This window comes from Salarias fasciatus, chromosome 14 (genome assembly GCF_902148845.1).
Source record: "Salarias fasciatus chromosome 14, fSalaFa1.1, whole genome shotgun sequence".
Classification (NCBI taxonomy): domain Eukaryota; kingdom Metazoa; phylum Chordata; class Actinopteri; order Blenniiformes; family Blenniidae; genus Salarias; species Salarias fasciatus.
The window spans coordinates 35,331,770-35,358,924 of record NC_043758.1 but is presented as its reverse complement, the minus strand read 5'-3'; the positions used below and the strand labels follow the sequence as shown (position 1 = coordinate 35,358,924).

The 27,155-nt window shown below is 42.6% G+C and overlaps 3 protein-coding genes across 4 annotated transcripts; 2 read left to right on the top strand and 1 right to left on the bottom strand.

Moving 5' to 3' along the window:
- Positions 1-365: 365 nt before the first annotated feature.
- paf1 (PAF1 homolog, Paf1/RNA polymerase II complex component) lies at positions 366-8,835 on the top strand. The gene is made up of 14 exons (XM_030107942.1): positions 366-524; positions 4,072-4,104; positions 4,216-4,308; positions 4,404-4,525; positions 4,604-4,670; positions 4,753-4,854; positions 4,941-5,046; positions 5,145-5,213; positions 5,361-5,464; positions 5,547-5,663; positions 5,760-5,888; positions 6,040-6,145; positions 7,931-8,015; positions 8,155-8,835. The coding sequence occupies exons 1-14, from the start codon at positions 478-480 to the stop codon at positions 8,583-8,585; spliced, it is 1,611 nt and encodes a 536-aa protein (XP_029963802.1). The 5' UTR covers positions 366-477; the 3' UTR covers positions 8,586-8,835.
- Positions 8,836-8,841: 6 nt separating this feature from the next.
- On the bottom strand, positions 8,842-10,586 carry gmfg (glia maturation factor, gamma). Its single transcript, XM_030107943.1, has 7 exons — positions 10,422-10,586; positions 9,937-10,033; positions 9,801-9,850; positions 9,675-9,724; positions 9,520-9,602; positions 9,246-9,319; positions 8,842-9,086 (listed from the first exon to the last, which is right to left on the bottom strand). The coding sequence occupies exons 1-7, from the start codon at positions 10,422-10,424 to the stop codon at positions 9,015-9,017; spliced, it is 429 nt and encodes a 142-aa protein (XP_029963803.1). The 5' UTR covers positions 10,425-10,586; the 3' UTR covers positions 8,842-9,014.
- Positions 10,587-13,433: 2,847 nt separating this feature from the next.
- Positions 13,434-26,286, top strand: samd4b (sterile alpha motif domain containing 4B). 2 transcript variants are annotated; one of them, XM_030107941.1, is made up of 13 exons: positions 13,434-13,713; positions 15,940-16,391; positions 16,502-16,972; positions 17,122-17,364; positions 17,457-17,566; positions 17,886-17,972; positions 18,073-18,376; positions 18,605-18,690; positions 18,838-18,953; positions 19,163-19,355; positions 20,276-20,402; positions 22,259-22,342; positions 23,235-26,286. In XM_030107941.1, exons 2-13 carry the CDS (start codon positions 16,196-16,198, stop codon positions 23,261-23,263), a joined length of 2,046 nt encoding a protein of 681 aa, XP_029963801.1. In that variant the 5' UTR covers positions 13,434-13,713; positions 15,940-16,195; the 3' UTR covers positions 23,264-26,286. The 2 variants fall into 2 exon arrangements, with proteins under 2 accessions (XP_029963801.1, XP_029963800.1); XM_030107940.1 differs by having other exon boundaries at positions 20,276-20,414.
- Positions 26,287-27,155: the final 869 nt, after the last annotated feature.

The following is a 27,155-nucleotide window of genomic DNA, read 5'->3' as shown; positions in this document are numbered from 1 at the left end:
GAAATACCTTCAATTTTATTTGCCTTGTCTTATCATTTTCAACTTTTGTACCAAAAAAGCATTTTCTTTTTGCTCTGTATGAAGTACATTAATAGGAGCTCCAGTTTTGTTCTACTATTTCCCCCCATTTTTTAAATAGAATGTGCAGTTTTAAAAATATGTATTATTCCTTACCGTCTTAGTCATTCAACTAGTTTGACCATTTGTTGTACCAGTAAAGTTAAGTGCACGTCTTGTACTTGGTTTTCAAAAAGTTGCAGCATCCTGCAGTGGCTCTCACGCTGTCTCCCTCCGAACCGGCAGGGGGCGCGGTCAAAGGGTTATGTACCTCCGGATTAACTCCCGCCTCTTCCGCAAATTACATTTTTTTGTGTTAATGTGAAGGAGAACTACTGATCTCAACGCCGAGGCTTAGTTTAATACTTTTGCAACAAAAATAAAACAACAATTCTATTCATAATTGTGAGCTTATGAAACATGGCTCCAACAATTCAGACACAGGCTCAACGAGAAGAAGGACACAGGTAGGTGTAAATATGCAGCTTTTCGCGGTCTGTCTGCACGGAGTCCGCCGTGTGAAGGTGGATTTCACACCGACATTTTAATGCATTTTCGTAAGCTATTTAGTTAGATAAAGAAGACCTTTAGAAACATCAAAAGTCAACGTGACGTGAGCTCACGTTAACCTGGTGGCTAAGATAGTTAGCACGCAGGCTAGTTTACGTCGCTTTAATAAACTGGCTCTTGTGGCATAATTTGTTCATCTAGTGCAAGTTGGCAGCACAAAGTATATTATTCTGGTCAGATAACCAAAACATTTCAGTAAGATGTGGTTTGATAATCCAGTTTTAGTTGCATCATACTGTCTGAGCGTATGCAGCAAGGTGCTGTTTTGTTACTGACTCACATGATCGTTGCCTGTACCCATATCCAATTTTTCATTTTTTACAATAGTCACATGTATAGTAACAGGAAATTATGGGACAATCTAACATTTTCAACCAACCTCATTTATAATTTGGAATCACAGAAATGTGTAATGCAGGTGTGTCAAACATAAGGCTTGCAGCCCAAAACCTGCCCGCAATTTAATGTGTTCCAGGTTACATTAAGAAGATATGTCAGTCGTAGATGAATGCAGACACCTAAAAGCATAAGGACAACACATGAATTGGACACAAATGAAAGTTCTAATGATCTATGACAACAGGAGAAGGGGGAAATTCATTGGATACCACTGCTGAAAGTTAAAAAAATAAAAAGACCCAAAACAGCCAATCTACAAATATTCAATGAAACGTTGGTTATGTTAAGTATTAGTCTGTGGGGAGGAAGCTGTGCAAACTGTTTTCATCTACATACCATAGTTATGAAGGATGTTTTTGTTGTTGCTTTCATGCTACTGTAATTCCACATTACCAATCTTCATTGTTATAACAAAAGGATTGATAATGTAGCAACACATCATCAGTAGGGTAAAACTAACCTGTCTCACAACGGTCTAAACCCAGCTCCCATTCCCTCCTGTACATGTGGGGATTAGTGTGTCGCTGCTCCAACACACCTTATTCTGATGAATGTGTAGCCATCGACCTGCTCCCCTGCCTGTCCTCGCCGTCACGAGCAGAATTTTGGCAAACGATTCATTTTCCACAGTGGTCAGCTGTCTGATCTTTCTTTGATGGTTGACATAAGAAGTCAATTTGAATATCTTTTTTGGATCAAAGCACTGCTGGATATTTCCTTTTGCCATTTATTTCGGAGTGACAGCAAGTGCAAATTGTGGCTGCGGCACTTACGAAAGAGGCACACACACACACACAGCACTCTGTAGTACGTTCTTTAATACACGGTGTCACTAGTTAAATGTGTTTTTTTTTTTTAGGTTAAAAACGGTCATATAACAACCTCCAGTCAGTATAGCCTGTGTAGTTGCCGTGGCAGGTCGGTAAAATCCGTGTTTAGTGTATAAAACCCACGGTTGTTGCTGTAGTGGATCTGAAAACACCACCACAGATCTGTGTCAGTTGCCACAAACTGCTGCAGTGAAGTGACAAGTTGCCGGAAGTTGCCACGCTGAGTTGGCAAGTTGCCACAGCCACAATTTGCATTTGCCTCTGTTACTGTTTCACCAGCATCCCTTCCCTTTGTGTCCTTCAGTCAATCTGACCCAGCACCTTTCTGTCAAAAATCCTTCTCCAAAGCTGCATTTTGTCCTTCCCACCTTCATTGCTGTACTCAGTGAGTTCACCCATCTATTGGGAGCCCAGGGACTTAAAGTCTTCATAACCAAATGCATCAGGCAAAGACTGAACCAGTCTCCAGGTCCAGGATTCGACTCCATACAAACTTGCTCTTCACAGCAAAAGTACAAAAAAAAAAAAAAAACCCAGCCACAAATGAGACTGTCCAAGTAGCCCTGACAGTCTGTCACAACCTGCCAGCAGTTGGCACATCCACCTGTGGCCCTCCTGACATGGTGAAGTGTTGTAAATAAAACCAGCAGGCTGAGGTGCCACACTCGCTGTGACAGTAGTTTTAGTAACTTGCCACTGAAGCGATACAGTCAGCCTGGTGAACATCGACAGGAGCAGATGTTCTGCCACAGGCTACAATTGCAAATTTGCAAAGAGTGTGCAAGTGGAACTTTTATACAAGACCGAAGGGAGAAATCCAAATTGTTAATAAGTCGTCAGCTTCTCTGAAAAGAAACCAGAATATCATGACAGCAACAACAGGACTTGATGGCGGAGTGGATCTGACCTTATTCGCTGACCTTTTCGTTTGTTGGTCAGTGAGATGATGAAGGGCTGCGCCAGCAGTCTCTCTGCACTTTTTGCCAACACTCAACCGTCTATTTTTCTTCCTGCAAGATAAAAGGCTGAACCTGCAGATAAAATTAAATCTGCCTTTCTGGACAGAGTGAATATTTTAACTGCTGACTGCTTAAAAAAAATCAAAACCTGCCCACTCTAACAAATAGAGATATGTGGTGATGTGACAGGATACAGGGCTCCGTTTGTGAGTGACAAGAGTCTTGATCGGGGTTGTCGGACTCATTTTAGTTCATGGGCCACATACAGCCCTGTTAGATCATAGTAAGGATGGATCAGGGAAATAAACGCAAAGGGTTTTACATAAAAAGAAAACTGTCCTCTGCCACAGTCAGCCTCTGCAGGTTTCTGTTGGTCACCTGGTAAAAACCCTGCTGGAGTTCACTGCAGCATCTTGCTGTCTCAGCTGTGCACTTGCAGCTGTCACTGTTGTCTCGCAGTCCGATCATTCCTCCAAACCTTTCATTTCATCTTGGGACAACCTCATGCCTGGTTTTTCAAAGTTGATCAATTTCACCATACATTTTATTGCAGTCTTTCTTCTTCTAATTTAAACAACTTTTTGTTACCCTGTACAAAATCCATCTAAATCCAAAAGAAAACTGACATCCGTGCTTAACATGTTTAACATCTAAATGCTCTCAAAACAACATATTTTGCTCGTCTCTCCCGTTTTTGTGAACAGGTCATTTGTATAGCTGTTATTCGGTAAAGTTAAGTTAAATCTAGTTCTTAGAATAGTTCCTTTTAAAAATGTGAAGAACAGGTAACTAAAAACGGTCTTTCTTGGTTGAAGGTGTGCAGGATTGTTTTTATAACAACAAGACTGGTTTTATTAATTGCTCTTTTACTGTGCTTTCATTGTGTTTTGGAAACCATTAAGACCATGTGGGTTTCATTTTTATTTCAGGTTTTATTGCAGCAAAGCACAAGTATGCATTTCTTAATTTAAAGGTTAAATTGCCAGTTAGCAGAGATTGTTAATGGAGGGAATGGAGATTAAAAGTGATGCGCACAAATGTGTGATTCTTCACTGAGCTGTGTTTTATGGAAATGCCTGTTTTGTCTACTGATTCCTGGGATCATTAAATAGACATAATTGTTCATTTCAGCATGATAAATGTTAAGGAGCAGTTGTGTGTTAATTGCTTTCCACTGAAATGTTTACATGTCACAGTCGAGCGGGAGTTAATGAGAGATGATAATAAATTTGACGGATGGCTGTTTTCTCTTCCAGTCGGCCGTCGTCTCACAGAACGGTCCCAGAGAGGTGAGCGGTTAACACTGTTTTCTGTTTACTGTCATTCAGTCATCTGAAGGGTTAATAAGCTGAATGGGAATGAAGGCCTCAGTTTTCTCTTTACTTTCGTGCCTTTGACAGGTCCGGAGTGGTTTGTCGAGTGAAGTACTGCAACAGCTTGCCTGACATCCCGTTCGATCCCAAGTTCATCACATACCCATTCGATCAGCACAGGTGAAGTATTCCCGTCAGCCATTTCTTCCACTCGCTGTCCTGTAAGTGAACATGTTTAACCCAGGGTGCCCGTCGTGTTCTGTCTGCCGTGGCAGGTTCGTGCAGTATAAAGCCACCTCTCTGGAGAAGCAGCACAAGCACGAGCTGCTCACTGAACCGGACCTCGGCGTCACCATCGACCTCATCAACCCAGACACCTACCGCATCGACCCCAGCAGTGAGTCTCCACCGCCTCAGAGACTTCATATACACGTTAAATGACTGAGTGCACTCACCCAGCTGTTCAAACCTCCAGTCCTGCTGGACCCCGCCGATGAAAAGCTGTTGGAAGAAGACATTCAGGCTCCGTCCAGTTCGAAGAGGTAGAGCTGCAAATCAGGCGGTTTTTTCAGGGGAAAGTGCGAACCACTGTACCACCGTGCACATTTTCTTCTCCTCTGTCAGGTCCCAGCAGCACGCCAAGGTGGTGCCATGGATGAGGAAAACAGAGTACATCTCCACAGAGTTCAACAGATACGGCGTCTCCAACGAGAAAGTGGAAGTCAAGTAAGTATCATACACAGACACATTTAGACTGAAATGTTGTGTATGTGAACGTTTGTGTGAACATCACGTGTGTGTGATATCTGCAGGATTGGAGTGTCAGTCAAACAGCAGTTTACGGAGGAGGAGATCTACAAGGACAGAGACAGCCAGATTTCTGCTATCGAGAAGACGTTCGAGGATGCACAGAAATCTGTGAGTGAGCATTTTATCTGCACGGTCATTTCAATGAAATGGTCCAAGTGTGAGATCGGATGATAAAGGCTTGTCTTGAGGCTGTTCTCTGTCTCCAGATTGCACAGCACTACAGTAAACCCAGAGTCACCCCCGTGGAGATCCTGCCTGTGTTCCCTGACTTCAAGGTCAGTCTCGACTCCTTCACCTTTTTATTGCGTTTTCTGTGGATGATTTCAAATTCAGTGCAAGCAAGGGGAAATAACATCAAACACTTCATGCTATAACAGCAGCCAGACATAATCACTGATTATGTTTTGTCTTCTTTTTTCTAGATGTGGATCAACCCATGCGCTCAGGTCATATTTGACTCTGATCCTGCGCCGAAGGACATATCAGGACCTGCAGGAGTGGAGATGATGTCTCAGGCCATGATCAGGTATAAACTAAAACAGTCTCTGAAGCACTGCAGCAGAAATACTCTTTATTGTTAACACGATCATTGTGTCTGTGTGATTTAGAGGTATGATGGATGAGGAAGGAAATCAGTTTGTGGCCTACTTCCTGCCCAATGAAGACACGCTTCGCAAACGCAAGAGAGATTTTGAAGAGGGAATGGATTATATGCCAGAGGATCTGTAAGTAGAAAATAAAGTCAAATGGGGGGAAAAATGCATGTTTAAATGTATTGCATTGTTTTGTAAGTACGGTTGTGTTTTATTCTTCTGTTTCAGCTACGATTACAAGATAGCGAGGGAGTACAACTGGAACGTGAAGAACAAAGCCAGCAAGGGTTACGAGGAGAACTACTTCTTCATCTTCAGAGATGGAGACGGTGTTTACTACAACGAGCTGGAGACCAGGTGGAGAACTGTTTGACCGCTTTACGAGATGTTTGATACAGTCCAGGATAACTTGCTGATTGTTGATATACACGACGGCTGTGACGTTGAGTCCTTCAGTTTGAGGTGTGTGTAACGATTTTGGTCTGACCGTGTTAACTGTGACCTGCAGAGTGCGTTTGAGCAAGAGGAGAGCCAAAGCTGGAACACAGTCCACCACGAACGCTGTGCTGGTGTGTAAGCACCGAGACATGAATGAGAAGGAGCTCGAAGCTCAGGTGAGTCTAATTCTGTTTGAAGCAGTAAATCCACACTCTAGTAGGACTGAAATTCTCATTAGACACATGATATCTAAGTGGTCTTACAAAATTCCTCATATTCACTAAGGATCGACTGATACTTCGGCCGGCCGATATATCGGGACGATATTTGAGTTTTTACTTGTTTCTGCATCGGCCGATATGCGCGCACACATTTAAAAACGCATGTAATTAAACTGTAACGCGCATATAATTAGACTTGCATGTCATTACGCTGTAACGCACATAAAATTACACTAACGTGGATGTAATTACACGCTAAAACGCATGTAATTACACTGCAACGCACATGTATTTCCAACAACACACAACTACACTGCAACGCTCATGTCATTACACTTTAAAATACATATAATTATGCTGTAACACGGATGTATTTACACTTTAAAATGCATGTAATTATTCTGTAATGCGCATGTAATTTACTCTGTTACACACATCTAATTACACTGTAAATTGCATGCATACTAACGCGCATAAAATTACACTGTAATGCGCATGTCATTACGCTGTAACACACATATAATTAAAATGCATATAATTACGCTGTTACAGGCATTAATTATACTTTAAAACAATGTAATAAAAATAACGCGCATGTAATTACACCTTAAAAGGCATATCATTACGCTGTAACACACAAACTTACACTGTAATGCGCGTGTAATTAAACCGTACCGCGCATGTAATTACGCTGTAACACCATGTAATTATGCTCTAAAACGCATATAATTACACTAACACGCATGTCATTACACTTAAATGCATGTAATTACGCTGTTACATGCATCTAATTACACTTTAAAACACATAATTACACTGCAACACGCATGTATGTACAATAACACACATTTAACTGCACTAACATGCATGTCATGCTGTAACACACGTAATTGTATTGTAACGCGCATATAATTACGCCGTATAACACGCATCTTATTACGCTCTAAAACGCATGTAATTACACTAACACACATGTCATTACACTTAAACGTATGTAATTACGCTGTAACACGTATGTAATTACACTTTAAAATGTATGTAATTATTCTTAATGATGCTTAATGATTCGTTTTCTTTCATTTTATTTTATATGCATTATAGGCATTATGGTGCTTTTAATTACTCAAGTAATGCCTATAAGTAATTAAAAACACCAAACACTTTTTGTTCATTTTAAAGTATGTTGTGTAAAGTTGAACAAATCTGTTATGATTTTTTTATTGTTTAACAAATATTTATTTAAAGCTTGAGACCTGTAATATTTGTTATCGTGTCATTTTTGGATGTAAATTGAGGAAGCAAAAGCAGGATTGAGCCCAAGTTTCAACTCAAGAAAATCAGCAGTCCGTATTCGGCCATTGGCTAAAAGGTGATGGGGAAAAAAATCAGCATCGGCCCTAAAAAATCCATATCAGTCTATCCCTAATATTCACCTGAACATACACACAGTGTCTTCCCTGTTTATCAAAGATAGGAAATAGAACGACTGAGCAGTGAGACTTATATCATAGAATCTCAAGTCAGGAATATGTCAGGAATGCTAAAGAGTCTGGTAAAAGCTCTAAGTTACAGACCTTTATCCTTTACCTAAAGTGCCTGCAACACTATATTCAAATATTTTCAATAAAAACAGTCCTGATATTTATTGTCTTGATCCACTGATCTATTGAGTTAAAATTTATTGATGCTTCCCGCGTGGCTCAGTATTCATGTTGATCGTCGCCCTCGTTGTGACTGCAGGAGGCTCGCAAAGCTCAGCTGGAGAACCATGAGCCAGAGGACGAGGAGGAAGACATGGACATGGATAAAGACATGCAGGATTCAGGTGAGCTTTCTTTCATTCAGCTTCCAGACAGTCTTCATCATTAAACTGCTCCCTGCCGTGCAGCCTGCTGCATCAGAGCGGTGTTCAGCGTGTCGGCGGAGTCTTTGAGCGAGCGCTGTGTGATGTTCGCACCCTGCAGGTGATGAGAAAGAGAAAGGCAGCGGGAGCGAGGCGGAGAACTCCGGCAGCGAATCCGACAGGGAAGACGAGGACCGCGAGCAAAGAGGAGACGACGACGACGAGGATGAGGAGAGAGGGAAGAGGAGGAGGAAGGCCAGCGGCAGCGGGAGCGAGAGCGGCGAGGAGAGGACCAGGGAGATGCGGGACGAGGAGGAGATCTTCGGCAGCGACGACGACAGCGACGACAACGAGCCCAAGAACTCCGCCCGGAGCAGCGGGGACGAGGGCAGCGACAGCGAGGACGACGGCGGGAACAGACGCGGCAGCAGGAGCCGCAGCGCCTCCCCGGCCCACAGCGACCGCAGCAGCGAGCGCTCGGAGACCCGAGCTCAGAGCGGCAGCGGCAGCGACAGGGCCTCGGACTCCAGCGACGCCAGCGACAGCGAATAAGATCCACCGTCCCAACGCCGCCACGGCGCCTCGTCTGTGCGCTCGGCTCCAGTCGTGGAACAGTCGGCTGTCGTTGGAGCTGATACTGGCTCATGCGGAGCTGCAGTGTGTCGTGTCGCCGTCGCTCCTGCAACCTTCAGTCCTGTCCCACATATTCAGGACAGGATCATGTAAAATATGTTTTTGCTCTTTCAGCCTTTGATTAACTTCTGAAATGGAAAATGGTAATAAATTAAAGGTGACATTTTATAACAAATTCAGAGGTTGAGTTTTTCTTTATTGGTTTCAGAAGATCCACAGAATTGTTTTTAAAATGTAATGATACTTCAGTGGTTGATGGAAACATAGTGGCAAGCAACAGGAAACTAAACCCAGTTTGCATTTCTCCATATCCAAATTGAATAGTACTGCGACTCAGCGTGTTGATGTTCAGCGGAAGAATGCCAGCTGCTTCTTCAGCCACTCTTCATTCAGATCGTCGGTGTTTCTTGTTTCAAAAACCTGATGAGAAAGCAGAAAGTGTCTGAAGGAAAACATCTTAATGCTCACACAATGTGGTGTTTTTATAAAGCCAGATTTAACAGTCAGACCATGAATGGTTATGATTTATGTTAATTTACACAAATCTACTGATTCTTAGGCTTTGATTCTGCTGCCTACCTTTGTGAGCTCGACCACTTGGACCAGTCGATTCTTGCTGCCTGCGTACATCATCTGCTGCTCCGGCTTGCAGCCTGTCAGAAATAAATTGGCAGGTCTTCAGGGGTGGGGTTAAAGGTCACCCTCATCACTTCAAGCCAGTGATTCAGACCGGGATTTCCCAACCTGATTGAACAGCTGCTGACATGAATTTCCAAAATGTTACAGTATCGCAAAGCAATGCTCAGGCTGACACATACTGAAGCTCAGAGCAGCCTGCTGGGCTGCAGCTCACCCATTGGACTGGAGAAGATGAAGCACAGAGGGTAGGACACTCTGCCGTCATCATGGACGTATTTGTAGCTGTAGACGATGAATGTGCAGCACCGTTAAGGACGATACTCTATTTTCATTATATTACAACGTTCAAATCTATAGATTTTAGGATATCTAGGCTGCCGCTCTGGAAGTTCTTCTCGCAGATCATCCAGTGAAATGTCCTGAAAGACAAAACTGAGCATCAGTGAAATTTCTCTCACAATAAAATACAAAAAAACAAAGTGAACTTGAACCCACCTCGTATTCCTCCTCGAGGATGACGAGCTGCTTCTCCATGTCTATTTTCACTACAAAGTGTTACACAGCTTGAATTAAAGGCTGACACTTGTTTTTCTGGTGAAACTGGAGGATCATGGGAAACCCGTGTACTCACTCAGTATGGCAGCATTGTTGGTCTCCTTTCGAAATCGAAACTTTGTCAGTTTTTCTTTGAGACTTTCATCTACTTCACACACGACCAGAGTGCTCGACTGCAAAAATACACCAAAAAAGACTGCGTCAATCCGAACCTCGCGTGTGTGCACGTGTCCCCGCGGTGAAATTAGACGGTTTGGACCGGAGGCCAGAAATAGAGACAAAGTAAAGAGTTGAGATGTAGATGTTTATATTCACCCTTCATGGATGCATTAAACTTTCATAGCAGCGTTCTGACATATTGAGGGCAGGAAATGTTTTGCAGCAACATGCAAGAGAGTAGTTTCCTGTGTAAAAACGGCGAGGGGGATGGTCGCTTTGAGTCGCAACGGTTAAATAAAAAATCCACACATGCACAGGAATGTGTGAATGACAGATCATCAAACCGGCTGCACTCCGATGGAAAAGTCAAAGCTTTCGGGGGATTGCGTCAGTTTTACCTACCATTCTCCAAGGATCCTTCTCCGCCTCTGTGTTCTCGGGGTGACACCGCTTTGCCAAAACAGTTTGCGACAGACTGACAGCTTCTCTCAGTCTGTCGACAGGGCTTCCTGAAGATGGCAAGGGGAGGACAGACACTCTGCCGGAGCGTGCATCAAGGCCTCTTCCTCTTTTCACCAACGCGCGCTGACAGCAGTGTGCAAGCTCAGCTGTGTGTGTGAGGAGACAGTCTTTTAATGCATAAAATATGTGTTGAGCAGGAAACACACACACAAGGCACGTTGATGTTACTATTATGGAAGACACTCTTGTGTAAATCATTTCAGATCAATACTGTGTGTGCAGATGTTACATGTCACATTGCTGTATCCACACAGTTTTCTTTCACTTCCTAGTATCACAGAAATGAAGACAACAAAGACAAACGGCTTTCAAATCTTTAAAACTCACAATACGGCATGAATATTAAAGCTCCTGAACTGAGAAGTCTTGTGTCTGGGATGTTGTTCTTTGAGGCTGCATTACAGAAAATAATTACAACCAAGCATTGAAATCAAAGCAGTCAACCTAACTCAGGATTGAGGGTAATCGTGTGTCATATTCTCAAAGTGGGTTGGGTTACAATGCATTTAATTCGTATTTATTTAGAACAGGAGACTTTGTTTAACAAGCCTCTAATTTAGTTTCAGTCACTCAGAGATGTACAGCTTGAGAACAACAGCTCTCCCCACATTTAATAAAAAATCTGCTTCTCCTAAAGAGATAGTTCATCTGTGTGTCAAACTGAGGGGCGCAGCTGAAAAATCAAGCATGTGATCAGTCTAATCGGTGATACCACAACAGGTTCTTTGTCACTGACTTCTCCCAGTTAATAGAAGGAAGTTTAAAAAACAAACAAGCTGGGAAGATTTCATAAACTGATCATATGATCGTCACATCGTAAAATGAAAGAAATCACAGAGTCCAGAGCGAAAACAAGAAGCCATGCTGAAACCTCCGTTCAGAGAAAACATGTTCAACCGCCTCACAGCTGGATGAGCTTCATCACCTGTTTTATCACATCCAGCGAACACTGAATGGAAAGAGACATGCTGGACAGGTCCTTCCACCACGGAGGACTTGAACCTGGGTTCTCTCGCTGTGAGGTGAGAGTGCGAACCGCTGACACTTATGCTGCCCAGCATCCAAGGTAAAATAAGTAGGGATAACATGTAAGGAATATACTGTCTGGTGTAAAAAAAAAAACACACACACACACACACATATTTCAGAATGGTTTATTAAAGTTTATTTTCTGTGCAGCTGAAAATGGTTTATTCTCAAACTATGGAGGAAAAGTAATCAGTTTACCACATGGAATTATTTAATATTAGCATTATCTTTATTTATTTTTATCTTTGTATTGCTGAGAATGCTAAAAATATTTTGGAATTTGGAAAATATGTGATTTGGATAAAGATTTTTTTTTTAGTAAACTGAACTGTCTGTCACCCTCCTCTATGTGTGTGTGTGTGTGTGTGTGTGTGTGTGTGTGTGTGTGTGTGTGTGTGTGTGTGTGTGTGAGTGTTCTTGTATTTCTATCCTTGTCGGGGCCAAATGTCCCCACAAGGATAGCAAAATGTGGAACGACGTGCCTTGTGGGGACCTTTTTCCGGTCCTAAGTAGGAGAAACAGTGTTTTCTTGACCATGTTGTTGTTACTGAAAAAAGTAAAAGTGCAAAAACATTTCTTTAGGGTTAGGCTTTGTTGTGGTGTGGGTTAGGGTTAGGGTAAGGGTCAGGGTTAGGGGCTAGACATGAATGGGAGTCAATGGACGGTCCCCACAAGGATAGAAATACAAGACTGAGCGTGTGTGTGTGTGTGTGTGTGTGTGTGTGTGTGTGTTCTGGGTTGATTAAGCTCAAGATCGTTCTGTTCCAAGCTGAGATCTTGATCACATATCAGTTTATGTTCACCTGATATTGGAACAAAAAACAGATCAGCGACATTCCTCATCACAAGATTAAACTCTGGTTCTCAGTGTTGTCTTGTTTGTGAATATTACTAAAATAGTGTTCAGTGTTTCAAGCTGCAGTCATCTGTACTGACCAAACTGAGGTCATTCTAGTTTTTAAACTATATTAGACATCCTGGAAGCCACATTACAACCTCTGATTTGTTGGTTTCTGTTCTCTGAATATAAGTCGTTAGTGTCAATGCACGACAAACGGCATGAGAGCACCCCAGGAGATCCTTCCTGTGGCCATCAGACTGGATAGCTCTGAGTTTTTCTGTCAGTTCCATTCCTTCTATGTTATGTTAGTCAGTGTTAAACTTTTTACATATTCATATTGAATATTGCTTATCTAATTTTCATTCAGCCTTATTTGATATTTTGCATTCTATTCACTATGTTCAAGTCTGCGTGGAGGCTGTGCAGCACGCTGTAAGACATGTCAAATATTTATTTTCTATTCAATTCTCTCTTCTAAAAATAGAAAGTGTTTATTGTTTCTCGATGTACAACAAAATTAGACAGTTGCTGTTCTTACAGTGCAAATGAACAAAAAAAGCTGTTTCACAGTAGGCTCATCGACGTGTTGTTTGCTATGTGCAGAATATGTGTGAAGCAATGAATGTGTGAATGAAGTGAATTGAGGTTTGTTATGGCTCTGGCAAAGAAAGGGAGATGAGCTACAGTGTAATTATATCATACCATTTTTAAAAGCTACTATTAAACAAGTAAATGCAATGTCTGTGATACAGCAATAACAATTAGGTGAAAAACAAGCAACAATTGTTTCATTAATTACTATTTCTTTTCTGGTAAAACCAATAACTAAAGTGTGCATTCCGTGTAAAAATAGTAAAAACGTTACAGCAAATTCTGTTTTTTTGTTTTTTTTTTAATGCATCTCTTTATCTTTGCATCTTGTAGTCATGCATCACATGTCCACAGGTCTGGCTGGATGCTGCTGCTGCCAGACACTGTGGGAGGAACAAAACATTACGTACGTCATGACGTCGTCCTCACGTCTTACGTCAACGCAAAAATCGAAGTGGATTTCTCCAGGCGTACACTCCTTATTTTCTGTATTGCAACTAACATTTTTTTGTACATAAACTAATCAACATGATGTGCCCGAAACCACAAAGACTTGCCGCTGTAAAGGAATATCCCTAAGGAACACCACGAATGGGACCGAAATCTGCGCTTCTTTACAGCTAAGCTAGCAAAACTTGTTAGCTAAGAGGCTAGCGCTAGCTATCCGTTTGCACGTTAGCCTAGCCCGCTAACCACTGACAACTGACAAAGGTAAACAACAAATCCTCCGAGTCCGCTTATTGTGAGCCGCCACCCATCCAACTTCATCATGTATTCCTGTTGAAGCACTCGTGTCGTTTAAAAGTACATTTGACCGCCGCTGTTCGTCGCGCAGGGACTGAAAACAGAAAAGGAGGCAGCAACAGCGTCAACGAAAAACAATACAAATCCCTGATCAGGCCGACCGAGCTAACTCTGGCTAACCGCTACATAAAGCTGGGCAGCCGGCTCGAATGGTCTTTATACCTTAATACATCTGACAGGGATAATAACAACAAAACGGCTGTTTGCCGAGCAGAGTTGACCCCACAACTCTCCAGATGTGTTCGTTCAAGAGTATCGTAGTCCGTAATGTTACAGGTGCTACAGTTTGTTGGGAGTTAGCATCCTGATCATGTAACTAAAGCTAACGCTACTCCCCTGGGTTAGTAACAATGTGTCTAATTGTTTATGATCAGCGGTCGTAAATTCAGAATCCCGGTAGTGTTTATTATTTGAGTGGCGGCGCGTTGTGCGTTACTCGCGACATGCTTTACTCCGAGTGTAATTGACCTGACTGGTTATCTCCGTGCTAAAGACTTTGGCACACCTTTTTCTGAATGACTTGCGCCCTTATCGTGATGCTGCGAGAAAATCATCAGTTAAGAGTCAATTCAGAACGATAAAGTTTATCGGGAATTGTCAAAACACTTCCCAGTTATTCTGTTTAAAATATACCCAAAACAGATAAATCAGGCGTGGAAAGTCAGTGGTGCAATTATATACAAGTTGCTAAGCTGCTGTCTTGTTTTGATAGTTTGTTTTCTTATTCTAGACTGCTGTCCTGTGTTGGGTGTGTGTATTATAATCCAACTTTTCCTCCTGAGGTGAAAAACCTCCTGTAATTCCAGAAAATTAGGATTTAGATGAATACATTTCTGTTACTAAAAAAATATCTGTTAGACTTGCATGGCAAAGTTTGGTCATCTTGCTATGATGAATGATTTCAAAAACGTTTCAAGCAAGATTATAGCTGAAGTCTGGTGTAGTTTGAAAATAAAGGAGAAGGCCTTGAGCAAAAATAGACCCCCTGTGTCATCCACAACACCCCTTTGGCAAGTATCATAACTTGTATACACTTTTTGGAGCAGATAAGAGTCTTTGACTTTTTTGTTTTTTTTTCCTCCCGTTCTTCCTCTAAGGCTATTAACTGTGTGGGATTGTGTACATACTGCTCTTTTAAAGTCTGGACTGTGGGGGTCAAAATGTCTCGCTTGCATGTCTTGAAGCAATTCATTGTGGATTTTGAAGTGTGTTGAGGGTCATTATCCTGATGCAGAAGTTCTTCTTTTCATCTTCGACTTTGTGATGTTTTCTTGTGAGAAGCTGCCGGCCTTTATTTGACACGTTCTTCCCTCCATCGGTGCCACAGGCTGCAGCACAAACCCAAAGCACGAACTGGTTGATTGAGAAATGTTGCATTTCTTTTTCACATATAACAGTTCTGTGGTGAAATAATTCAGTTTTGATTTGATTCTGAAGGATTTGCTTCCAAACATGCATCAGGCTTGTGGGATAGCCATTTTTAATTTTTTTAGTGTTGAATTTTGAGGTAGTGATGCAGGAAAATATGTTGCTTTGATGACTCTTTCCCACGGTTACTCCTGCAAAGTAATGCCTTACTCAGTTCAGAATATGCTAAAACATCTTGGATGTTCATTTAAGGCAAGCAGGAGTTTATCTTGTGAGCAGTCTCATTTAACAATGAGAAAAAAACATGAATAAATGTTGCTTCCTCCTTACAGACTCCTCCACCTCTGTGGCCATTGGTTGTTTAGTCATAGAGCTCACTGGTCATTGTCAGAACAGTGGCTTTTATTGAAGATGTTTCTTACAGCAAAGAAACTTCAACAAGCTAAATAACCTCATGTCTGGTTAAAAGTTATACAAGTTCAAATATTGTGCAAATATTTGCTTCTTGCCCTATTCTCTCCTAAATCAGGACAAAAAAAAAACTGAAAGAAATCTAGAAATAATATTTATGTATCTCATACTTTTGCATATGAAGGAACAAACTAATAGAAAATGTAGAAGAATTGGGCAAATATGTGCTTATTTAATATTTTTGTTGATAAAATGTGAAAATAAAAATAAAATGATCTTATTGTTGCAGATAATGTGATTGTGAACTTGTCAAAGTAAAAGCTTTTTGTGTTTTTTGTCGTCACCTTTCTACAGTCGACACGCCCCTTTCATCCTCAAGACATCTTCCCAAGAATCAGCACGGCATTCCTGTCTGCAGTTCCCCCAGCACCTGAACCATGTGAGGGCCCCTCGGTGCAGTCTGAGGGGATCCCAGGACTGTTGTGAATTTAACCCCGCTGTGCGGGGCTGGACTCATCCTGTCTGTGTCTGAGAGAACAGCCTATCTGATTGGCCCCCCTCCCCCTCCCAGTCCACACATTCTCGCTCTCCTTTCCCAAGGAGACACGCCATGATGTTCCGAGACCAGGTAGGTATCCTCACAGACTGGTTCAAAGGCTGGAACGAGTGTGAACAGACGGTGGCACTGTTGTCCCTCCTGAAGAGGGTGTCCCGCACCCAGGCTCGCTTCTTACACATCTGCCTTGAACACTGGCTGGCGGACTGCACCGAAATACACATCCTTGAAGCCGAGGCCAACAATGCAGGTAGCTGAGACATCATGCAATGAGTTTGTTTTCTATTGATAATAACTGGAGCAGGCTTATGTCAGGCCAGCTACACAACATTAACCCCTCTCTTTGTCCTTTGTCATTAGCAATTGTCAGCCAGTGGCATCAGGAGCCAAAAGAGAAAGTAGTGTCCTTGCTGTTGTCCCATCTGCCATTGCTGCAGCCACGTAACAGTGAAGCCAAATGTGAGTACATGAAGCTGCTGCAGAAGGTGTTGAGTCACACGATTGAGAGTAGCTTGTTTGTGGAAGAAAGCAGACAGCTGCTGTCCTACGCACTCATCCACCCCGCCACCACACTGGATGATCGCACCTCTCTGGCTATGTGGTTAAACCACCTGGAGGAACACCTTTCTGGTGGCTATGCGCCCCGGGCACCTCCCAGCCCGTACCACCCACGCCAAGGCTCTGACGAATGGCCCAGCTCTGCTGAGGCTCTGGACCCTGGCAGTGCCTGGCATGATAAGTCCCCTTCATCCAGCACGTCTCCAGCAGGACAGAACGGACACATGCCTTTTCCAGGCGGAATGTCGTCACCTATCAACAGCAATAATACAGGTGAGGACCGTTTTTGTCAGCAGTGCGTGGAGTTTTCCTTGTGAGAACGTCAAACATTCTCCTGGTTTTGCTGTTGAGTGAATGAGGATTTCAGTTCTTTCTTAGGATTTCCGTCACTGCGTTGCTCACACATTTGTTGGTCTTGCCAGGTCCGGGTGGGCAGATGCAGCCGAGCCCTCTGAAGAAGCCCATGTCCATTATTCCTTCCAGTCCTCAAGCCTGTGGCTCTGAATGGGGCAGCCAGGACGAAACGGGAGGAAGGCAGAGCTTCATCGCAGCAGACCACGCTCCCCTGTCACCGCAGAGCAGCGTGGCCTCTTCAGGCAGCGAGCAGACAGAAGACCAGGGCTCCGCACGCAACACCTTCCAGGAGGACGGCAGTGGCATGAAAGGTCTGTCGTTTGTAGTCAGAAGTGTCTCTCTGGTGACGTGAGCCAAAATATAACTCACTTTCTCCTAACTTTTCTGTGTCCTGATGTTCCAGATGTTCCTGCATGGTTGAAAAGCCTCCGCCTTCATAAATATGCATCACTCTTCTCTCAGATGACCTACGAGGACATGATGATTCTCACTGAGCAGCACCTGGAGTCCCAGGTTCTTAAGCCTCCCTTTCTCGTGCACGGGCCAGACGTTGATTATTCTACACTCCTTATCAATTGTGAACATTACTGTCCTCAAACCTGATGATACATCAACTCTCAATGAGGCATGAAATTAAACAACGCACCCTACAGTTATATTGAGCCAGCCACACATACAAATTGTGCGATTTTGCCTCTGCCCCTTGGCTTTAATGAAACAGATGGTGATTAGGTTTGTTATTTAGTGACTGTATAAAGTGCCCAGTGTTCCCAGAAGAAACGACTCGTCTGCTTCTCATGGTTTTCTGTTTTTTCACCTCCTTCCTTTTTAGAACGTCACTAAAGGAGCGAGGCATAAGATTGCCTTGAGTATCCAGAAACTGCGAGAGAGACAGAGTGTACTCAAGTCTTTAGAAAAGGTAATTCAAATGGGAGGATCGCATTCTTCTCATTCTGGAAATGAAAAAAAAATAAAAAAGAGGCATTCATGTCTTGACGTGATGAATTTGTTCTCATCAGGATATTTTGGAAGGGGGGAACCTACGAAACGCCCTGACGGAGTTGCAGCAGATCATCATCACGCCCATCAAGGCCTACAGTCCGCCCAGTGCAGTCCAGCCTGCCTCGGACACTTCCTCCTCCTCATCCTCCTCCTCCTCCTCCTCCTCCTCCCCTTCGGAAGCTGCTAAAACAGGAGCAGACAAAGAGCCGACCTCAGAGGGCTTCCAGCCCCACAACCCTCCTCCCTGCGACGGGGACTCGTCGGTCACGCCCATCTCAGACGGAGACATTGCTGGACAGTTCACCCGTGTTATGGGTAAAGGTGAGTGACGTGTCGTTTGTGCCTCTTGTGTGTAGAAACCAGCAAATAAATGAGAATAAAAATAAAAAAAAAACTACATAATGGTGAAAGTTACAGGCATACACACACAGTTATACACTGAGACCTTCAACTTATTTGTATTGCAGCTCATATGTAGACATCCTTCACACTGTCATGTATTCATGTATACTGTATGTAATTCTGTGCGCCCCGGTTCTCTGGTTTCAGTGTGCACCCAGCTGCTGGTGTCGAGGCCAGACGAGGAAAATATCAGCTGTTACCTTCAACTCATTGAGAAGTGTCTGATACATGAGGTGAGAAGCTGTACACCTGCATCCCATGTCTTTATAGACGTAGGGTTTTTTTAAAGAAATAAATCTTCCAAACAAGTTTTACTTTCTTCACGTTTTAGAGTGAAAATCACATTCCCAAACTTTGTCTGTGTCACGTTGTCTTGTCAGGCTTTCACAGAAACTCACAAGAAGCGGTTGGTCTCCTGGAAGCAGCAGGTCCTCAAACTGCTCCGCCTGTTTCCTCGGAAAGCCATGCTGGACATGCCCGTGTACCGACAGAAAGGGTGAGACAGCTGGCCCCACTTTACCCCCGTTCCCCGGCTTTAGCAGAGGAGATGTCACACCAACTGAATGCAACTCCTTGAGTTCCCCTCTGATTTTTGAGCCGCCTTCCCAGTTATAATCGCGGCGATCGTGTTCTTATGAAACGCCTTGAGCTCGTTTAGAGCACTTCTGATGTGTGCTTCCTTCTCATTTGCTTTTGTTTCTCCAGCTGGACCTATGGGTCCAACTCCCTCCCCACAGCAGGCTCTGTGAGTGGAGGTGTAGGGCGACGGGGCCAGAGGCAGTTTCAGATGACCCCTCGTGGACTCCCGGCCGGACGCATGTGTCTTCCCGGTGGGATTGGGGGGGCGTCTCCGCGCCACACACTCACTAATCCAGCACTGGCAAGTCAGGGCAGACAAGTGAGTCCTCCAGTCAGTGGATACATGAACATTATTTGATTATTTGGTATAGAAAACACTTCTTGTGTATGAATTAGCTTTTTGATATCTGTTAGATTGTTTTTTTAGGGGACCTTTGACACTTTTATTAGGTTATTTCAAAAATCTATTATGAAATATATAAAACTGTGTCTTTCATACTAGAGTCAAGATGTTTATTTGTAACGAACACATTTATATACAGTACGAATGTGTTTAAATTTCACATGTATATGTGTAGAAAACAATCAAAATAAATGAATCAAATCAAAGCGTCAAACAGAACAAAAGATAAAGCAAAGGCAAGGCAAAAAATAGATGATCTGCTCAGTAAATCTAGTGTTCCGTTGTTGCGCTGTGTGCTCTTGTGTGTTGCTCTCAGTTTTCTTTCTTTCATCCACTCTCTTCATCTGGGAGTACTGACCCATTAAGGTATTCTCAAACAGCCCATAAAAAATGCACCTTAGTCACTCCTGTGGAAAAAAATGAGTTTAATCAGCATATACCTGCCAGTGCAAGGGAACCTGGTATAACCTTCAGTCCGAAAAGCTCCGGGAAATGTGTTCCATCGAAACGAAAACGGAATGCAATGAAGCGCTATTCTTCAGAACCGTTAGCTTTCCTTTCAGATAGTTCAGATTTTTACATTTTTGTTTATTTTTTATTTTCTACTTTTTTTTTTTTTTTTTTTTTTTTTTTTTTTTTACAGCGTCCAGATATGCCAAAGACAATGTTCATTTACAAGTTGCAGACTGTCGCGGTGTGTTTGGGATGGTGGTTGTCGTCTTCTGTATTCAGAAAGTTTGCAGCAGCTAATGACTTGGCTGAAAGATAAGAAAAGCCACATCCGCCCTCTGGATCAGTGATGTGCGTGTAATGAGAACTTGTGTTCCTCTCTATAGAGCCTGTGGTTTGCCAACCCCGGGGGCAGTAACAGCATGCCAAGTCAGAGTCGCAGCTCCGTGCAGCGGACGCACTCACTCCCTGTCCACACGTCCCCGCAGACCATGCTCATGTTCCAGCAGCAAGGTATCGAACAAGGTCATCTCCTCAATGGATTTCTTTCATTTCTATGAATGCATGCATTCAGCCAGGGGCTATTCCTGTTCCGGCTAACATGTTAAATGCTGTATTCTGTGCCACCTTACACCACCAACTCCCTTGTCTCCTTTATTATCCTGTTTATATATTCCCAGAGTGTTCCCTACATGTGCTTTTTATGTTTCCAGTCAAAAAAAAAAAAAAAAAAAAGTTAAAAGCCATATAGAGCTTTGGGAAATGACAGATTTGACTCTGATGATGAGCTTGGTAGAAGAAGCTCCGCAACATTTGATGAAAAGAAACAGCTATGAATTGGGCGGATGCCAGAATGGAAAGCTGCTCCCCCTCTGTGGCAAGGACAAAACAACAAGACAGCTTAACAGCGTATTGCAGTAAACAATCTGTGGCCTTGTACAGTATACATGACCTCTTGGGTGAACTGACTGTTGTGCCAGATGCCACACACACGCAGTGCAAAATCACCTACAATGGCAAATCATGTTTTCACACCGTCAGCACGGGATATTTTTCATAGTAGAGCAATCTGTGCAAAAGACAAAAATCCATAACTTTGTATGAGCTCAACAAAGCTACACATCATGTCAAAACGTGTCAACTGTAGCTACAGAAAGGACAATGATTACTGTCAGAGCAGTTCATTTTTAGGAAACCACTTGTAGACTTATGTTTCTGATTTCTGAACAGCGTTGCTGAACTGAAGTTAATCCCGGGAGATTTAAACCTTTGTTTTTAGTCCAGTTGTATTAAGCTGGCAGGAAGCAGCATCCACCTGTTCTTTTCAGTTCCTGCTGATTTGTTTGTTGTGCTTTTTTTGTCTGGAAACTACACTACTGAGCTTCCTCACTGTAGGATTTCTTTAACAGCTGATCTTGAAGTAAAGAATTACATAACTGAAACAAATATGTTTGAAGTACTACCTTCATACTTTATCAGACAGGTGAACATTTGGTGTTTTTCATTTAATTTGAATAACACACAAGCTTGTTTTCAGTTTAGTCTTTAAAGCTTTGTAAATGTGCAGTTGCTCTCTGTGTTTTGATGAGTTCTCCTGAACAGGTTTCCACTTTCTTTCATTATTAAACCTGAAGCTGGTCTCCTCAGTGAAGAGACAAAACTAAAGCATTACGGCAGTGGAGGAAAGGCTCCTGTTAAAAACTATCCTCACATCACCATCTGCCACTTAAGCTGTGTGTTCTGTGTAAAGGCTTCACCTCAGAGCCCCCTCGCCCCCCCCACCCCCACCTCCTCTCACGGTGTGCCGGGTCTGCATCCACTTGACACAGATTGAAGTTTACACCTCACATCAGAATATAGCTCAGGGGTCGCACTTTGGATTTGGTGCCGCTGAAATGTGGCCTGTGAAGTCGCAGCTCATGCAGATAGAAAAGAGGATTGCAGGATTCACCTCAGCGAGTGAGGTGACCAAGCAGACGACATTTCCATCAGCTGGCTGAGAGTCTCACAGAGCTGAATACTTGACTTGAAATGGATTGCATGCTGTGGTTGGACTGTAAACTTTCACGTGTGGCTTGTTTGGTTGACTGAGGATCAAATCTTTCAGTGATTAGAACTGGACAAACAGATGGAGAGAATGTTAAATCAGCATAATGCAGGATCAACCAGATGAAGCTTGCTTGTGCCCTCATAATAAAAACTGCTCCTTTCAAAGTTACAGTAAAGCCCCATAATGCTCCTGTGCTTTTATGCTTTCAGAATAAAATGCACCGTTTAGTCCTTGTAGTGTCCAATAAATGCAGCGTTGATGTTGAAATATTTGCTGCTGTTCTAAATGTACCGGGACCCGTTCCTGCTTATTTTCACAGAATGCCAAGTTCCAGGTGCTGACCTGGAGATCAACCCCACGCTGGAGTCACTGTGCCTCAGTATGACGGAGCATGCCTTAGGGGGTGAGTGTCCTCAGCAGCTCGCTGCTAACTAGGCCACTGGTTGGCAAATCCCCAAACAACCTCCCAGCACCACCTTATTACATCGCTCGTCTGTGACGGGGGAAAGATTTCAACATGTGACTGTCCATCAGGGACACGGAACGTGCCATCTACAGTATATATTCATTATTTATATTTCCCTAATTGTATTTCTGTATTAATATTTAATAAACTCTTTTTAAATAATACAGTATAATTAGTCTTGCTGCAGAATCCACTTTGTTTAAAGCGCACTATTTCCATGAGATACACAGTTACCGATGCTTCTGGTTTGTACAGTTTGACATTTTACACTCAGTTCATATGACCTTCATTGGGTGTTTAAAGGATTAAATTGCACAGATCAAACAGTAAATCTCTCACTTTCATAGGACCTCTCCTGTTAGTCACAACTTTAAATAAAGGAGTGATGAGACACCTTGATATACTCTATCATCCATTGTTCTAGTTCATATTGAGTCAGTCAGCTGAAGCTCACAGTCTGGAGAAGAAATAATAAAGAAAAAACAAATCCAGACCAAATAATTACCGCCTCACTGTAGTGAGCCGTGAGGGGTTTTGTCTCTGCGTGCAGCAGGAGCTATTACCTACCAACAAAACGTGTCCGATAAATGTAATGTATAGCTGAGATGACATAAAAATTATGCCATAAATGTAGAATTGATAGACACATAAAAAGGCATCAGTAACTTTCCTCCTCCTGGACAGAAGTAAATGTGCTGGAGCCTGCAGCGGTGAGGTGGCCCTTTTAGGATGAAATGTGCTTCATCTCATCTACTTTATGGTCACAAATGTCTTTAACTTGTTTTTTTTTTCTCTCTCTCTCTCTCTCTCTCTCTCTCTTCCTCCTTAGATGGAACAGACCGGACGTCAACAATATGAAACGGGAGAAAGGAAAAAGAAAAACACTTCAGTGGAGGCCTGTTCAGTTCCTCATCACCCAGCACAAAGATATACGTATGCTTCAGAAAACCAGGCAAAGCAGTCACTACAAATTGACAAAAAAAAAAACAAAAAACTGTGTATATGTTCTCTAATATTTTTGTACTTTATTATATACGACTAAGTTTATTAAAAATGGAATACAGATGATTATTATATTGTAGGACAGAGAAAAACAAGGTGAACTTTGCAAACTGCTCCGTGTCAGCTGCAGGACTGTGGCATGATGTGCAGAGAGCTCGGTTCGCCTGGGTGAGAGAAAAACTGTAGATTGGTGCTGTCTTAAAGGGGCTCTGCCCTAGAAGTTACTTCTTTTGTTTCCCCCCACTTCCACTTCTGCCTTGGAGCAAGGCTTTCTATCTAAAACACACTGATGGCCACAGAACCTGTAAACGCATCCTGTGTAGATTCAGAGAAATTCCAGCAAATTCCAGAAGTCGGCACTTTTTGTTCAGCGATCTCCAGTGTGAGGCACTACACTGTAATTGGCCCCAGGAAACACTCACCTCACTTCCACTTGTCAACAGGTGCCGGATCACTTTCCCAGCCACCATAATTATTGAGCAGCAGCCGCGGACAGCTTTCCTCGGCGCTCCCTGTCCCCTCCAGAGACCCCCAGACTGTGTCTGCGGTGGAGAGGACAGTCAGGCTGAGTGAGAGCCAGCGCGTCAGCCGCAGAAATACTTCGTCTTGGTTGTTTTTCCACAAGTTGTAGTCAAAGTAGAAGTAACTGTCCTCCTCAAAACGTCTACAAAGCCAAAGAGAAGGGTTGTGCGCTTGTTAATTTGAGAAAGATTTGTTGTAAAATACAACAGAATGGTTTAATTTTTTTTTTTTTTTTTTTTTTAAGAAAAAGAACAGCGGTTTGAAGAATTTATGCCAGCTGCAATTTGTCTCTGTTAATTCTTTTCCCTACTACATAAATGATGATGAATCTCATTTTGTGCCGAGGAATGCCCCGAGGGGTTAGCCAGGGCTGGTGGGGTTTGCACTGTGGAAGAGCCGATTTGATAGTGAACTGATAAAAGTGAGCCGGGCAGATTGTTTTCAATTTACACTCTAATTCTGGGTGAGAAAACTAAATGAAACCCATCTCAAGCCTCTGGCCCCTTTATGATTGGCTCGGGAAAATGAAGCTTGATCTTGTAATAAAGGCGCAGCGCCTCATCCCCACAGTGCCCTCCTCTTCCTCCTCCTCCTCCTCCTCCTCCTCACGCGGCCAACATGACGATTTGATGAATCATACTCTTCAAGGTGCTTGACGATGTCCATGTTTTGTTTTTTTTTTGTGTGTGTGCGTGCGTGCGTGTGTGTGTGTCTCTCTCAGTGTGTTACAGTCTTTGAACCCGAACATTATCACGTGGTATCAGTGTTGAATCAAAAAAAAAAAAAAAAGAAGCAGCAGCAGCAAACTGTCTTATACAGCCTCTGTCTTTGAATGTGACAGAGCCGGAGGTGCATGTATGTGTAATATGGTCTTAACTTTCGGATCACTTTTGGTTGCATCATAAGGCAGGGATAACTTCACATATTATTTCAGCGGAGCCATAGGAGGTCTGTCTAGTAAAGATGGTTATTTACAGATATCTTTTCCAATTGTATTTTTTACTCTCCCTTGATATTGATAACTTACGCTTATTTTCTATAATCGCATGTTTTGCCACACTAATACAGCACTGTTGTAGATAGAGGACATGGTGGTTGATGGTGCCCAGTGTCGCCAGCGACTCGAAAGCAAAAGGTCTCGCAACTAATGTTGTATGTTTATATCGCCTAAATGTCACTGTTTACATCTCTCTGGGACAATGCCCGATTCATGTGATGTGACGTCATGAATATTCCATTGTCTCGCTATGTTAACGCGTTAAAGAACTGAAGCCTTCTCACACAGGAGCTGGCTGGGTGGAGCGCTTGAACACAGACGTCTGCTCCCCTCTCTCATCTCGCGCAGTAGACCTGTTCAAGTGACGACTGTATGAGGCATGTAACACCGGCTTTTTCTTTCTTTCTTTTTTTTTTTCATGCGGTAATGAGAAAGAACAGCTTCTCTGGCCTTGTGATTAAACCGTTGGCTGTCATGTCCTGACGAACTGTTCATGTGGTGCCTGAATCGCTCTGCTCCAGCATCTTCAACATGTTTGTTGTAACAATGGTCTTGAGAAGTATTCTAGTCATGGATTTCTTCAGAGCAGGCTCTTGGATAGATCTGACTTAGTAAACAAGAAAACAAAAAACAAACAAACAAAACATCACAACCACAACGGACTTCAGTGAGCTGACAATGCTGGCTTTAAGACTCGGCTGTCTTATTTTCAACTCCTCATTATACTGTGTCTCAACTGTTACGTTCCCGATGGCTCAGATCATCCTTTTCATGGCCTCTGTTGCTTTGGACAGCCCTGCTTATTACTAGTCACAGAGGTACAATGCAGCAGCCTTCCTGCAAAGTGTGTGTTCACAGCGGTGATGCAGCAGGGGATGACAATGCTTATCTGAGCCACAAACGATGTGATTATGAGTAAACTGAACACTAATAACAGGCCAAGGAATATGTTTACTCCATGTTTACATTCCAATGATGCGTGAAATGAGTTGGGAAATGCACTTCATGACTTCAGCCTGGTGTATTTTTTGAACATACCAAGCATCCACTCGGAGGTACAGAGCCTGTGTCAATATGGAGACGTCGACCAAGTGGTCCCCAGAACATGCTGAAAGTCCCTGCCAGGCTTAGTTATTGAATTAATGCAGCCAGCAGTAGGCTACACTGCAGTTTTCTGTCTTGTACAATTTATATTTAATTCTGATAATGCCCCTCAGACATTTTCTAATGTTTTATGAACCTTTTGCATCACATGCTTACACTCTACTTTTTTACTGTCACTCATTTGTGTGAATGGTCTGAAGTGCAACATCCGTCGGATCATCGACAGTCCAAATAAAGAGGTTCAGTTCTTTTGCAACTTTTACTTGTGGTTTGTGTTGATTGTGTGGGAAACCTTTCTGATGACCTTTACCTTTTTAAATGTACCAGCTTCTATAAATAAACCTTTGATACATCTCAACTTCTCCTGAGATGCCTGTATTTTACAGGACATTCAGTTCGTTCTCAACAGAAATTTGACCCATTTTAACAAATGGATTTGACTGAGGTGTTTAACAGAAAAGTGATATTCGCAGCCTATTTCACCCAATGCGGAGAATTAGGTGTCACTACAGACTCCAAATTTCTTCTGACGTTGCCCATGTGAGATTTATTGTAGCTCCCAAAAGCAAAGATAAGAAATATGAAATAGCGTGTCACTGAAAGATTGTTTTTACTATCCGTGTCTGATTCACAGTTGCAGATGTGATGCTTCAGCTTTAAATTGTTTTTATTTGTAAGATCCATCCAAGACATATTCTCAAAGGGTTACATGAAAACATTACCAACCACTTTCACTTTTTTAATGATTCTATCATTTCTTTTCCAGCCCTTGTTTGGAAATCATGATTACATTTTCCTCCATCACAAGTTGAATAAACATCAAACTATTTTCAATTAACTATCCTATTTTTTCATCTGTAAAACTTCTGTAAATTTTGTGAGATTAAGACTTCCAGCTCTGCTTGCCAAGATGCTAAACCCATCCATCCATTCAGTAATGGAATAATGACCATTACCATGAGAAATGTGACCATTTTAGATGCAAAAAGGCTAATAGGAGTTTTCATTTGATTTGTCAGAACCACCGATTGCCAGATCAAGCAGAAATAAAGGGGCGTTGTGATTCTCATCTGGATTTCTGAAGTATGTACTTCACAAAGAGCAGTATTGAAGTTACTCTCTTAA

Bases quoted from the DNA above. Each gene is read 5' to 3' on its own strand.
- paf1 (XM_030107942.1), top strand. From the start codon at position 478: ATGGCTCCAACAATTCAGACACAGGCTCAACGAGAAGAAGGACACAG. The intron at 4,526-4,603 runs GTGAGTCTCCAC...TCAAACCTCCAG, and splicing joins CTACCGCATCGACCCCAGCA to TCCTGCTGGACCCCGCCGAT. The intron at 8,016-8,154 runs GTGAGCTTTCTT...CGCACCCTGCAG, and splicing joins TAAAGACATGCAGGATTCAG to GTGATGAGAAAGAGAAAGGC.
- gmfg (XM_030107943.1), bottom strand. The intron at 9,725-9,800 runs GTGGGTTCAAGT...TTTGTCTTTCAG, and splicing joins TCCTCGAGGAGGAATACGAG to GACATTTCACTGGATGATCT. The intron at 9,320-9,519 runs GTGAGCTGCAGC...TATTTCTGACAG, and splicing joins CATCTTCTCCAGTCCAATGG to GCTGCAAGCCGGAGCAGCAG.
- samd4b (XM_030107940.1), top strand. From the start codon at position 16,196: ATGATGTTCCGAGACCAGGTAGGTATCCTCACAGACTGGTTCAAAGGC. The intron at 18,691-18,837 runs GTGAGAAGCTGT...TTGTCTTGTCAG, and splicing joins AGAAGTGTCTGATACATGAG to GCTTTCACAGAAACTCACAA. The intron at 19,356-20,275 runs GTGAGTCCTCCA...TCCTCTCTATAG, and splicing joins TGGCAAGTCAGGGCAGACAA to AGCCTGTGGTTTGCCAACCC.